This window comes from Carassius auratus, chromosome 17 (assembly GCF_003368295.1).
Source record: "Carassius auratus strain Wakin chromosome 17, ASM336829v1, whole genome shotgun sequence".
In the NCBI taxonomy this organism is placed as follows: domain Eukaryota; kingdom Metazoa; phylum Chordata; class Actinopteri; order Cypriniformes; family Cyprinidae; genus Carassius; species Carassius auratus.
The window spans coordinates 9,893,347-9,908,143 of record NC_039259.1 but is presented as its reverse complement, the minus strand read 5'-3'; the positions used below and the strand labels follow the sequence as shown (position 1 = coordinate 9,908,143).

Below are 14,797 nucleotides of genomic sequence, written 5' to 3'. Positions count from 1 at the left end.
CAGTCCAACATGTCTATTAAACACTCACCGCAGTGAGGGAGAGAAGGTGATGATGCATGCAGAAAACAGTGGGAGAGAGGGAGGGAGGGAGGGAGGGAGGGAGGAAGAGATAAATAGCTTTTAATTTAAGATCATTTTAGATGTCTAATATATCTGCCCTTTCCTTACTTTTCTTTTAGAAATGATTAAACTTTTACTCAGTAAGGACAAGTAAAGACACATATTTTACCTTTCCTAATCAAGTTTTTGCTTGTATATATGAAAATATATTGCATATATATTACTGTTTAAAAGTTTCAATCATTTTTTTTAAAAAGATATTAATACTTTTATTCAGCAACAATGCATGAAACTGATTAAAAGTTATAGTTAGATGTATAATGTTGCAAAAGATTTCTATTTCAAATAAATGTGTGTATCAAAGGTTTTTTGTGAATAAAAATGAATTCAGCCTTGGTGAGCATAAGAAATTTCTTACAAAATGTAATCTTAAAGGCCCCAAACTTCTGAACCATAGTATATTTGCATGATCACAGTGGTATTTCAACTATGGGCACCTTTACTTTCACTGAGGTTGATGTTTGCATTCTTACTCTATTATTTATTTATTTTTGTATTGTTTTATTCATCTCATTTACATGCCTATATATATATATATATATATATATATATATATATATATATATATATATATATATATATATTCTTTGATTCTAAATAAAAATGTTAGCTACAAAATTAGCCATACGACAAATGGACAAATTAAACTAGTGTGATGTAAAGGAGTGCAAAGGCTCAGAAGTGCCCATAATTGAAGAAAGCCTATTACTGTACATTCCACAGTAAATACACTGTGAACACATCCATGACATGGAATGCCTTGCCAGTTTTTGTCACACACCGAAGCAAAAATGTAATTGCATCGAATTCAGTCATAAATGTGTTTGTATAGAGGCAGAGCATTTTCTGCTGTATTTCTGCCACTCTCACGGGAACACAGAACCACTCTCTCTGTCTTCCAGTCCATTCCAGTTCACCTCCATTGTCCTGCTCGTGTCCTTATTACCAACTGACAGCGCATGCACTTGCACAGTGAGCTTTATATATATATATATATATATATATATATATATATATATATATATATATATATATATATATATATATATAAAAAATTCACCTACTGTAAGAATATATAGTATGCTACTTAGTATAAGTATATATATTTTAGAGATAACACTGAAAAGTCATTTTTCATGTGTGTTCAGAAGGTAACAGTCATTTGGAGCATTGCTGAATGGTGATGCCAGCATGAGAAACAGCTTTGGCAAATTCACAATCCCCCTGCCTCATAAATTTCTCCCACCCTCTCTCTTACTACGTTTGCATGCATATTTATTCATAATCATGTAATTGTTTGAGGTCATGCCTTGCATTCCCTTGAAAAGAAAACGATTTCAATTATACCCAAAAATGTTGACAATGTTTCTTAACCACATTTGTTCGAATGTTAATTATTATTGGCTGATGTCATCATTTAAGAATCCCAGATTATCTTTTGTCCAGATCTAAGTATGATAAGAATGTAATTTGGCCCATTATGTGTCTGAGACAGCTAAAGCACAACTATCATTCCTGTAACAAACTACATTAGTGTAAATGCAATGACCTTTGTGTGACATCAGTGACCTCAGTCTGATGACATCAGCAGCTCTATAGTCATCAGCAAGCACATCTGTAACTAAACCGCTGCATGTGCAGAAAAGGAGTGACAGAGAATATGAATTTGATCAGATGATTTTTTGTTCTTTTAATTTGAAAATAACAGCAACATTTAAAGTAATGATGCAGTGACATATAAAAACGGTGAAATATGAAGGATCATGATGCACTGAAAGGAAGTCTGAGATCCCATTTGACCTCTCTGCATATGCTGTTCTATAGATAGAGAGAGGGAGAAAAAGAATGGATGAAGGACAAAAGGAGTAGTGTATTGATTATTTTAGAAGCAGTAGTATTTGTGCTCTGATAGCCTGTATATTTGATATTCAATGGTGAGCATTGAAAATGTGGTTCCGTTTACTCAGTGGTAAGCGCCTGAGACAAGAAGCAATAGTGTGTGGCGACCCATTGTGAGCAGCACAGAAGGGCCATCTGTCTGACAGCCATAGATCTACTCTCTCTGTACAGGGCATCAGAGACCGACAGGAGATACAGTAACAACGTCTCCTCTGAGGGATGCCTCTCAGAAATGATTGAGCATCTGCATGTGTTCTTTCATTTATTAACGATGTTCAAAACAATTCTGTAATATTGCTAAATGTTTTTGAAGGTAGTCTCTTATGTTCACCATGGCTGCATTTAAATGAATCATGAATGGAATTTACCTTTATTCATTTAGCAGATGCTTTTATCCAAAGCGACTGACCGTCTAGGAAAACAATGATCTATTTGATTGTATTTTAAATTTCTTCAAATAAATGTAAAAATGTATTCCTGTGATGCAAAGCTGAATTTCCAGCATCAATGTCTCCAGTCTTTCAATGTCACGTGATTCTTCAGAAATCTGATATGCTGATTTGGTGCTCAAGAAACATATCGATGATGGAAACAGTTATGTTTTAATGTTTTTGTGGTAATCGTAATTATTTATAGGATTTAGTCTGCTTTTTTTTTTTTATCAAATTGGTGTATTCTTTCTCAATAAAAGAATAAATTTCTTTTTCACCAAAAAAATTTGCTGAACCCAGACTTTTGAACAGTAGTGTATATTTTTAGGAATCAATGACGAATCAATATTCATCTGAACTAAATGACGTTCCCCCAAACTATCTCTTATTGAATCCACAAATGTAGTTTTCACTGCTTTGATATTTAGATAATCTAAAATAGCCTGTGTTTCCTTGTGAATGCAGCTAATAAGTTGAGAATGTGCTATCAGGGTGGTTCAAGAATGTCAGATGAGGGTCTGTTGTTTGGTTAAAACACTGTTAGATTGAGATTAGGTCTCCCACGCCCCATCAGAAGCTGTCATGTACTGAAAACATGCCCGCTGGTCCATTTCATTGTTTTCTGTATGTTAGAGGAAATCTCAGTCTCCATGTGGTCACTCGTCCTTAGAGGTTACACTTCCTGTTTGGGAATGTTTACAACTGCCAGGATGGCCATTATCCTCTGATGTCATCAGACCAGGACAATCTCCCCTCCACAGTGAATGAACAGAGACTTTTACATTCCACTTGCAGTCAGGAAGATCAAGAAAGTGAAAAAGAGAGGAAGTAATTGTGGAAAGATGTACTGAATATCTAATTTATTTCAGATAATCTACTGCAGGTTATTTCATTTCATTTGTTTAACAGTGTCTGTATTACAGGGAACATTTGCAAAAATATTTTTCCCCATATAGAGGATAGTTGCATGTTTGAACATTTCTAGGTATGCACAATGTATATTACTACCATACCAGTTATTTCCAATATTAGACATTTTCTTGTTTATTGATATTAGTTAATATTGTTGCTTTACTATCATCTAACACCCTTTTAAAGTTACTCTTTAACATACAAAAGTTAAGAATTTTTTTAATTTAGCAAATATAACAATACATATACATGCTCATACTGTACATTATAAGGTTGATGCCTATATTTATTTTTAGTGTTTAAAGTTACTTTTTAGTGTTAGGTTTTTTTTTTTCAGCATAACGTGAAAATAATTATTAGCTCACCAGTTTTAACCAGAAATTTAATATCATGTATCCCTAAAAATATTACAGCATTTTACTGGTTTCCCTTTACATTTGATGAATTTTCCTGAACTTAAAAAAAGTCTTGCATTCCTTCAGAAGTTTTTTTTTTTTTTTTTTTTGGCAGCATCCTCCTGCTTAAAGAAAGCACATTCAGCCCAAATTCCTTTCTTATTCTGTCGCCTTGCCAATAGAACTGTCACATACACACACACACAAAAACAGCTTCACGCTGCCTTCCCTCTCACACACACTTCCTGTCTCTCTCTGTCAATAACCAGCCAAGGAGCATGTGCGCCGTAACCGACAGAGCCGCACCTTTGTGGTGGAGAATGTCATAGGAGAGCTCTGGTCTGAACTCACTGAAGGTAGAGTCTGTCTTCTCACACATTTTATTTTCTTCTTGTAGTATTTTGCTCCTGCTGTTTCTAATGCTGCTGTCATAAGTTAAGAAACCCTCAAATCTGAAGCTCTTAGGATGGATGCACACTAGTCTCATCTCAGTTGTACAAAGAAAGCAGTGTGGGAGTGTGTTACAGACACCATGTTTAGAATATTAGCCTGTCTTTAGATACACTGAAAGATGTTTTTTTTTTTTTTTGTATTTCATGAACTGAAATAATACATCAGTTTTTTTTGTTTATAACAAACTGACAACCACCTTAAAAACATAGGTGGTAAAGAGAAAATGTAATGTTTAATCAAAGTTCATTACAAGTATCTTTTCCACAAGCTGAGGTAAATACATATATAAAAGGTGCATAGTGACACACACACAAATACAAAACACCATCATGGTGACAATAAATATAATTTAACATTTTGCATTACTGATAAGAAAAAACTCGGAAGAAATATTTATTTCAGTGAAAACCCATCAGATATCATGTATCACACAAATCTATGAATTTCCTGTTGTTTTGTTTGTTTGTTTTTTCACTGTAAATGATAAGATAGATGACAGTAATATTTTAAAATGACTTTAAATGTCCCATTAGATCGAATACAGTTGTTCACCATTAGGAGAACTTGAGCATTAAGGGAACTTACAGTTAATAAGTTAACTGGTTTTTATCATTGTATTTTTATAGTTTATTACCTAATTATGATCAAAGGACTGATTATTTCACAGTCAGTCAGATTAGAACTTGAGATTTTTGTGACCGTTAAGCATTGGACAGTCAGCAAACACACTTTGGCTGGTCCTTGAATGCTCCCACTGAGACTAGATGCACCCTTGCTGAGAAGATAAGAAGACGCTTAGTGCCCTAACTCTGACGTCTGAATTAGCAGCTGCTCAACCATTAGTATTGCCTCAGCACACGTTGCCTATTCACCACTGCTGGAATAACCCTCACGCAAAAGAATGTTCAAAAATCATTCAAATTGCATTCAGTGTTCAGTGTTTTCAATGTTAAAGGAGCAGTTCACAAAAAAACTAACAAATATTGTTCAAAGCCTGTATGATTTTTTTTTCTGTCGAATACAAATGAAGATAATTTTAATTCAAATTCATTACGTTTTTTTTTTTTTTTTTTTTTTTATAAAAACCATCATGAAAGAGTAATTTTTCCCCCCTATTTTCGGGTGAACTGTCTCTTTAAATAATCTTATACAGTTTATGAATATTTTACAGAACCTACATAAAACTTTCATTCCAAAGGCTTCTACTTGAGTTACCAAACAGTGAACCCCGAATGTAGGTCACCGTTCCCCTGACACCTTGCAAAAGCACTCAGTCACATCTGCAGAGAGTTCCTGAAAGAGAATAAAACGTCACCAGATGAGATTTAGATCCATCCTGATGAAATAGTTTTTTGCTGGTGACCCTCTAATGCTGTATCTGCTGCTGTCTAGGTGACCGTTATGTGGTGGTGGATTGTGGAGGAGGGACGGTGGATCTTACTGTGCATCAGATTCGGATGCCGGAAGGGCACTTGAAGGAGCTTTACAAAGCCTCAGGTACAAGACATAACCCTTATGACCTGTAACTCCCGATTAACATTTTGCTCAAAGCTTTTATTTCCTGTAAATAATGGTCTGTTATTCTGAAATGTCATTATTTCTAAGAATCTGAGATCATCTTTTTCTTTGCATCCTCTCTGCAGGAGGCCCGTATGGCTCTATCGGTATAGATTATGAATTTGAGAAGCTCCTGTGTAAGATATTCGGACAGGATTTCATTGACCAGTTTAAGATCAAGCGTCCGGCTGCCTGGGTGGATCTGATGATTGCATTTGAATCTCGTAAGAGAGCGGCAGCTCCTGACCGAAGCAATCCATTGAATATTAACCTGCCCTTCTCTTTCATCGACTACTACAAGAAATTCAGAGGACACAGCGTAGAGCATGCGCTGAGGAAGAGCAAGTGAGTGTCTATATCACCCGTTAATACAGTCCAGTTGAGTTGCACCTTCCCAGATTATTTGCTTCAAACTGGAGGATTCGTCATTATCTGCCCTCCTTTGTGTTGCTTGAAAAATGTAATTCTATTATATATAAATATATATTAAATGTATTTCTTAAAAAAAATTTAATTCAGAGCAAGTGAGCAACAGACTTTCAAAATAATAATATTAATAATTTGAGAAAAACTGTTAATGTGCGATAAAATAATATATATATATACCGTATTTTCCGGACTATAAGTCGCACTTTTTTTCATAGTTTGGCTGGTCCTGCGACTTATTGTCAGGTGCGACTTATTTATCAAATTAAATTGACATGAACCGAGAGAAACGAACTAAGACAAATGAACTGTAGTCTACACTGAAGACATAGAGCGCCCTCTCGTGGCCGGAGACGGTAATGTTTTCTCTTGGTTCTTGGTTCTAAATAAATGCGACTTATAGTCCAGTGTGACTTATAGTCCGAAAAATACGGTATATATATATATATATATATATATATATATATATATATATATATATATATATATATATATATTAGGACTGGCCAAGTTAACACATTAATAAACAGCGTAAATTATTTTATCGCACATTAACAGTTTTTTTCTAATTATTAATATTGTTATTTTGAAAGTCTGTTGCTCACTTGCTCTGAATTCACATACAGACAAACAATGGGTCACTGGAGGGGTAGGATGTTGATCAGTAATGGCTTGGGATAGGCATCATCCAATGAGAGCATTAGGGGTGGGCTGAAGACTGCAGCAGCGCTCACATAAACGTTCCCAATAAAATTATTTAGGCTAAGCACCAACATTAACAAACCACTGATCCCTGTTGTTTTAACAGAAAAGATTGCAATGTGCTTATAGTCACGACTTCATGTGCTATCGGAAGCTTCCTGTTTTCCACTTATGAAGACAGCAGAGAAGCGCTCGTGCTCTGCACAGTAGAGTGTAGTGCATTGTTTTGATATCTTTGTGGTTTATTATTTTGAGTGGTTTAGGTTCTTACATCTTTTCTAAATTCATATTCAAGCACTTTCAAGGTGCATTTTCAAGCTTTTCCAACACTTTAAACTGTGGTAAATTACATGTTTTCACACACGCATTTGAGTTTTTTTCTTTAAATCAGATGTTATTGTGTAAAATGTGTACAGGTAGTATTTATAAAGTTTTAGCTTTTAGTTTTGGATCTGTTTTTAATAATTTTACTACAATTGATTGCTTCTGTTGTCCTCATTTGTAAGTATGTCTGATTAATGACTAAATTAAATGTGTATATATATATATATATATATTATATTTTTATTTATATACAATTTTGTTACGTTTTAATAATCAGATGTATAGTATTATGCATACTGTAGATCAGGATTTGATTCTTTTCTCTATAGTAATAAACTGGTGACTGTTGTGAGTCCTGCTGACTCTCCACCTCTGCGGTAATTGTTGTCTGCCTCTTTTGAGGTCAGGCATGTGTGACCTACAGCCCCTGGAGTTAATCTGTCTATTCATGACTGCTGTCAATACCATACACACAGCCATTCAATAAGCCTTCAGGCCCTGTATAAAGATGGCCAAGTCAGCTAAATGAATACCATGTTTGTTTGTGTGTGTGATTGCTGACTATGTGCTAAACACACTCATAATCAAGGGGCATAGGTACAATCTAAAAAGAGGAGTGATGGGGCACATTATGAGCTATTATCAGCTTGTCATGAATATTAATTTGCCATTTTCACCCAGTAGCACTGACAGATTACAATTTTCTTAGCATTGCAGCAAAACGAGACCTTTCTCAAAAAACTATTTAAAGTACCAGTCATCCAAAACTAGTTATAATGGCTGCTTCTAGAGTAAAAGTAGCAGATATGACAAAAGTGAGGCAAAATTATCTAGTTTTAGATTTTTATTATTTCAAAAAATGCAAGCCTGTTATATTATTTGCATTGTTTAATGGTTCAATTTTGTATTCTTTCCTAACACAGTAATGAGATAATCATTTGCGAGTCACGAGTAAGACTACTCTAACTTGCATTTTATGGATTTTGAGCTCTTATGTCTCACAGGGGACAGTTTTTCCAACAAGCCTGCAAGTCAGGCATCTCTGAGCACTCAGTCAGCCCTGCATCACGCATCTGTTTACTGGAAACCACAGCTATTAGCACACATGGGCTGACTTTTATTGCAGTGTAAAACCTAATCATGTCAACTCAATAATGTCAAGCTTCTCAGTATTCTTCCATATGTGAAGAAACCTTTTAACCTGCACTGAGGCCAAGTGAGGATAACCTGTTATTCATTTCTGTCTCTATCTCTCATTCTCTCTGTCTTCATTTGTCTTCTGCAGTGCTGAATTTGTGAAGTGGTCTTCACAAGGCATGCTGAGGATGAGCCCAGATGCAATGAATGCACTGTTCAAACCAACTATAGACCACATTATACAGCACCTGAGTGAGTAATGCACCGTTTTACTGGAACAATAATATTCTATTGATTTCTGGAGTTTTTAGTGAGATGTGAGTGTCCTTTGTCTGGATTTGGGTGTTAATGGAAAGTAATGTGTTCTTGATACAAGGGCCATTTATCCCATTGAGACATGTATGTATTTAATAAAAGGTTTCAATTATTTAGAATCAGACATGGTTTATTAAGTTTCTTTGTATATCAGATAAAATGGCAACAATACTTAATTGGAAGATTAGTTAAAAGGATTAAAACCATAGTAAGGGTGCAGAAAAATATATATTCCTAATGTAAATTCCCATATTTCTCTTACAGACTGCACACTAAAAGTATGGTTAGGCTAAATTGTGACTCATATTCTTATGAATAGTTTTTTTTATTTTGTTCATAAGCTGTATAACAGTAGTTAAGTTACATAATCTTTCAACATACCAATCTCATAAACATAACAGCAACATGACATAGTTAAACAACATTTTAACAATATTTTGAATTGGCATTTATTTTGTTTATTTCAGTTTTTTGCCAAGGCAACAGTTTCCCATGTGTCCCCATCTAATATTTATATTTCATTTTATTGGTATAGTATGGTATCCCAGAATATCAAACATGGAATCTTAGTCTCGAGATTAAAAATTGCCTAAAATCACGTGTGCCCATCATACAGTATACTATGTGATTTTCTGTGAAATCTGTCCGCTGACTACCCTTTATCTGCCCAATATTCAGACTACTAGTGCCAACTCCTACAGACTGCGAATTGGGCAAAAATCTAGGCAAAAATGTATTCCAGGCTTTAGTAGAATGTGTAAAGCTGTATAAACTAATGAGCCATTGGGAGACACAATTAGGGCGAGTGTTGTCCCAGTCAGAGGACTCTCGACCATCTGCCCAAAATACTCGCACAGAACTGGGTCAGAACTCAGTCTCTCGGCTCTTATGTTGGTCGAGCCCAGCTGTGATCTGTATCCATTCAAACAAAAACTACAAGCAGGGACACCAATGCTAGTAAACCGCATTTTTTGTCATTTTCATGCGAATTGGAGGAATGCGTAATGTTCTTTGGTTAAATTCCGTTGTGTTCAATTGTTCTATGAAAGACTAATGCCATATTCGTTTCAAAATCTCATTTGTCTTTCTCTCCCTGCTTTCATTCTTCTTCATATGTTCTCCAGCTGAGTTATTTGATAGGCCAGAGGTGACAGACATCAAGTTCCTTTTCCTGGTGGGAGGATTCGCAGAGTCTCCGCTGCTGCAGCAGGCCGTTCAGAATATGCTTCAGGGCCGCAGCCGAATTATTATACCGCATGATGTGGGCTTAACCATCCTCAAAGGGGCAGTGTTATTCGGTCTGGATCCCAGCATCATAAAGGTGCGCCGCTCTCCGCTCACCTATGGTGTGGGCGTCCTGAACCGTTTCATAGAGGGGAAGCACCCGCCGGAGAAGATGCTTGTAAAGGAAGGTACACGCTGGTGCACCGATGTCTTCGATACGTTCATCTCCACCGATCAGTCAGTGGCGCTGGGAGAAACGGTAAAGCGTAGCTACACACCGGCGAAACCGTCACAGCAGGTGATCGTCATTCACGTATACTGCTCAGAAAAAGAGTCGGTCAGCTTCATCACGGACCCAGGCGTGAGGAAGTGTGGTACACTGAAGCTGGATGTGAGCGGTACTGAGAGTCCGGCAGCACGAAGAGAGATCCAGACGCTCATGCAGTTCGGAGACACTGAGATAAGAGCCATGGCTGTCGATGTGGCAACCTCTCGCAGTGTCAAAGCTAGCATCGATTTCCTTAGCCAATAGAGGAAGATGAGGGATGAGTAAACCACACACTGCAGAAACTCAGCATTTTAGTTATGTTTTCCAGTGAAAATATCCAGACATTCTTAAAGGAAGACAGAACTTGTTTTTAGAATTTTCTTTTTTTTTCTGAAAAAGTAATACATGTAATTAGCCAGAACACTTTCAAATGATTAAAAGTAGTCCGAAAAGATTCATATTTCAAGCAAATGCAAACAAACTTTCATCAGCTGCACAACTGTTTTCAAAATGGATAAAAATAATAAATGTGTCTTAAGCAGCAAAATAGCATATTCAAAAGATTTCTGAAGAATCATGCGACATGATGAAAGGCTGGTGTAGTGGCTGCTGAATTCAGCTTATTCACAGGAATAAATGACATGATAAAATATTAAAAAAAAGTAAATATTAATATTTAATAATATTGCTATTTGATGGTGTTTTTCACATAAATGCAGTCTTCGTGAGCATAAGAGATGTCTTCTGAAAACATACAAATCTACCAACCCTAAACTTGTCAACAGTACTATATTGAATTACATTTATTTACCAATGTAAATGTAAATTTACCAAGTTTTTTTTCTCGTTATAAACATCAACCGCTAAATTCTATATTTATGCATGCAACAATAAAGAAAAAAAGAACTGTATGGTGTAAAAACCTCATTCCAGATATATTCTTTAGAAGCAAAATATTAAGACTATTTTAAAGTCGTTATTTCTCATTTAAAGGCTGTTTAGATGTTTTACCTGGAAAGCAAGACAAAATGCTGATTAAAATAGTTTGGCAGTGTAGAAGGATAGAGAAAAGAAAGAGAAAACTAAAAATAGAGAATGAACGAGAGATGAAGGATTGGAGTCTCAACTAATATTCCATGTTTGACATTTGCTTGAATGGTTGTGCCATTCATGTTATTTTATTTGGTCGCTTCATTTTCCAGGTCTACGACTGGACTTATCTCCAGATGAAACTTCTTCTATTTGGCCAAAGTCGAGTTCATTTTGTCTCATCGACACTCATCTAGGCTCAGTCTGTTATTCTCTGTATGCATCTATTATAGTCTATTTGTAGTCTTAGTGGCTATTTTCTGCACAGAGATGCAAACTCTGCATGGATAGAGCCAAAATACAGCTGCGTATTGCTAGTAGTGCAGTTTGGAATAGCACCCTGTAATAACTTAGCAAGACAAGTTCAGGTTAAGGCAGCTATGTTAGTCTGGCAGAAATATAATATCGTTCGCTCACAAAAACATACTGCTTTGCTCTTAAATTCTGGTCTGTTACCTCCAAGTCCCAGTCTAGAACCAGTTCATTCATTGAGGATATGATGAGGAGGTAAAGCAGATGGTTTTGTCTCCTGGACTGGTGACCGTTTTGAAACTCAGTATGTTCTTCATCTCAAACATTTAGGATGGTACCGAAACCTACCGAAGCTACACATCACAAAGGTGCTGACTCCCGTGACAAAATTACCATCAGTGCTACTGGACTACGTGGAAAACCGTTTTTATTTTTTGTGGGGTTTTTTTACATCTCATTATGTTGACATTTCTTTTTTTGTATTTCAAGGAATTCTAGACAGCAGAGAGATTGAGGGCGCCGTTTTGTTTGTTGCATAATTCAGCATATCTTCATATTGTTGGTCAGTATGTTGCTCTAAGCAGAATGAGAACACATAAATCCTAGAATGTGAATCTTAATCATCGTTTGAAGTGGCAGTGACAGAAAAACCGCTAGCCATACCTGAAACATGATTTGAAATGATAGCCATTGCTATATGCTAGTTGCCTTTAATCCTGCTCCTTAGAAAGAGAAGCCAATTATTATTTTTTTCCTTTTTTTTCTTCATTTTTTTTTTATTTAGGATATTATTTTGGAGAATATGTCACAAATGAAAAAGTTTATTTCTGTATATACAGTATTTAAAGATATTGTACAGATTTTTAGCGTTGTTTTAGCATTAGCGGCTTTATGAGCAGTGTGTGTATGCAGGCCTTAAGAGCACACATTCTTTCTTCCACTCTCACCAGCCTTCATATGAACACTAAATTCAGACATTACCCTAATCCAAACCCAAACATAATCTCCAAGACAAAACTATAATCCCATTCCCAAAACCATAACCTTACCTTAACCCCGAACCACACCCCTATGTAGACCAAAATTACCCCAACTTTCCAGTTCCCAAATGCAGTTGTGTGAAATGCCTTTTGTTTTGCTTCATTTTTAGAAATTACAGCAAAGATCCCAAGACTTGAAAACCTTTTACCTTAACAACTTTACTCGCAATTATTTGAAATTTGAAGTTTGTGGTATATTTTGGTTTGGGAAATGAGGTGACTGTTGTGTATGTGGTCTGTAGAGGAGAACAATAGTTGTGAGTTTGGTTTGGGAGATATTGAGACAAATGCGATACTAACAACAAAAAAAAAAAAAAAAAAAAAAATGAAAGCAATAAGGTATTGCAATGTGACGTTCCACATTTTATTCCCACTTCTTCCATCATGCTATTCTGCCAATGTGAAGTCTGTGTGTCAGAGCTTCAGCTGCAAAATTATAAGGCTGCTATGGAAATGTATTAATCAAGGTGATGATAACTGAACATTTGTATTATTTGAAAGTCGGCATGTAACTCAACTATGGCGTTCTTTGAAAAATCTGTCATGTGGTTGCTTTTCCATAAATTTGCATAGCAATACAGTGCGCCAAATAGTTATTGCAAAGGACAATTACATTTTGTGATAATAGCACAGATCATGGATCAAAAACATGATGGATCAAACGTCTCCCTCTAAAAATCCTACCAAGCGTCTGCCAGGGTGACCACAGATTGTGAATAAAATATCATCAAACAATATAATATCATTAAAATGAAATAAATAGCAAGATGCACACAGGATAAAACGCTAAAGCTTCTCAATGTAATCTGAAGTTGCTGCTCATGTGATTGTTAATTGCAAATAACCGCATATGCTTTGCACGATTCGCATGAGAGACCAACAAATAAATTTTTTTTTTGTAATGTTCATTTATTCTATTTTAAATAATCGCTGTATAATAAAACCCAAGCTACTACAGATCACTCTCTCATTGGCTTGTGCAAGGCAGTAGAAGCAGGAAATGATGTCATCACATGTGATATGTGTGCATGCACCTGTAGGGCAGAGCACACACACATAAACATACACCTTTACAAACGTGCAGATTTGTGACTAAACACACCTTTTTTGCTTTGAGAGTGTTGGTAGGGTTAATGTTAGAGATAAAATCTCCTTGTTTTGCTGATTTACACTTTAGCTTTTGTTCTTCACTTGATTTGCACCATACCAGGTCATTGGCAGCTTTGCTATTTTTTTTTTTTTTATGATAACAATGTATAGCCTCTTTATAAAATGTAGTTATTGCTATGATGTGCTTGTATAAGCACATAAAGAGCACTATCTATTTGTTTTTCAGTTTGATTTTGATCACGCCGTCTGAGGTATTAAGACACTCATCCCTGAAGAGGGACATTTGCTAATAATTCACTGTGAATTTGATTTTGAATGGCTTTTCAGCATTATTTTATTTGACTGGTTGTAGCTAGGAGAAAATGCACCAGTTCATAGGATTTGGGGGGGGGGGGGGGGGGGGTGAAGAATTTCACTGTTTGCTAGATTCTGTGCTTAAAATGCTTGAAAGTCACCTAGTCATTCACTTCGATCCAAGATAGCTGCTCAGTCATAGAGCTGACGTGGACTTTCACTCACTGTGTAAACTCACAGACTATACCTACTTGTTTTTTTTTTAGTCAGTGTATACATTGTCTCTGCTCTTGCCATATGCACATCCAAAAAGATTTGCAACTGTATTTCAATCGATGCCAAGTACTAACAGCCAAACAGTCACCCAATAAAAAGTATGTTTATTTCAAAAAAAATGTCTGTGTTGTGTTCCTTGCGGATGAAATGTTACTGGAGCGACCTTGTGCTGAAGCATTCTTCTCTTTTAAATCAGAGGGAGGCTAATTCATCATTGAAATGCTTACTTAGGAGATTAAAATGTCAAATATTATGTGATGAAAATTGCATTTACATTTTTTTTTTACAGTTAACAATAAAACCATACACCTTATAAAGGCAGAGATTGGCACATTTATAAATGGAGGAAATTACTCTATAGTGCTTGCAGGAATGGGAGTCATGTTTGCAAAATGCCTGTTTAACAGTGTTTCCACCTTGTTAAAAAACAGAAAAAAAGGCATTAATGCACAATTTTGTATAATGTGATTCGTACAGAAACTAGGGCTGTCAAATCGATTAAATGCATCCCAAATAAAAGTAAAATAAATGTGTGTGTGCGTGTACTGTGTATATTTAAATATATGTATTAAT

General features: G+C 35.7%; 1 protein-coding gene across 1 annotated transcript in view; it reads left to right on the top strand.

Annotated features, from left to right (window-relative positions):
* hspa12a (heat shock protein 12A) overlaps nt 1-14,343 on the top strand; it is a 32,076-nt gene extending 17,733 nt beyond the window's left edge. Inside the window, exons 8-13 of the mRNA XM_026285718.1 lie at nt 4,027-4,113; nt 5,603-5,707; nt 5,854-6,112; nt 8,505-8,608; nt 9,796-10,527; nt 10,693-14,343. Coding sequence (XP_026141503.1) covers nt 4,027-4,113; nt 5,603-5,707; nt 5,854-6,112; nt 8,505-8,608; nt 9,796-10,427 — 1,187 coding nt within the window. The 3' untranslated portion in view covers nt 10,428-10,527; nt 10,693-14,343. The remainder of the gene's footprint in view (nt 1-4,026; nt 4,114-5,602; nt 5,708-5,853; nt 6,113-8,504; nt 8,609-9,795; nt 10,528-10,692) is intronic.
* Nucleotides 14,344-14,797: the final 454 nt, after the last annotated feature.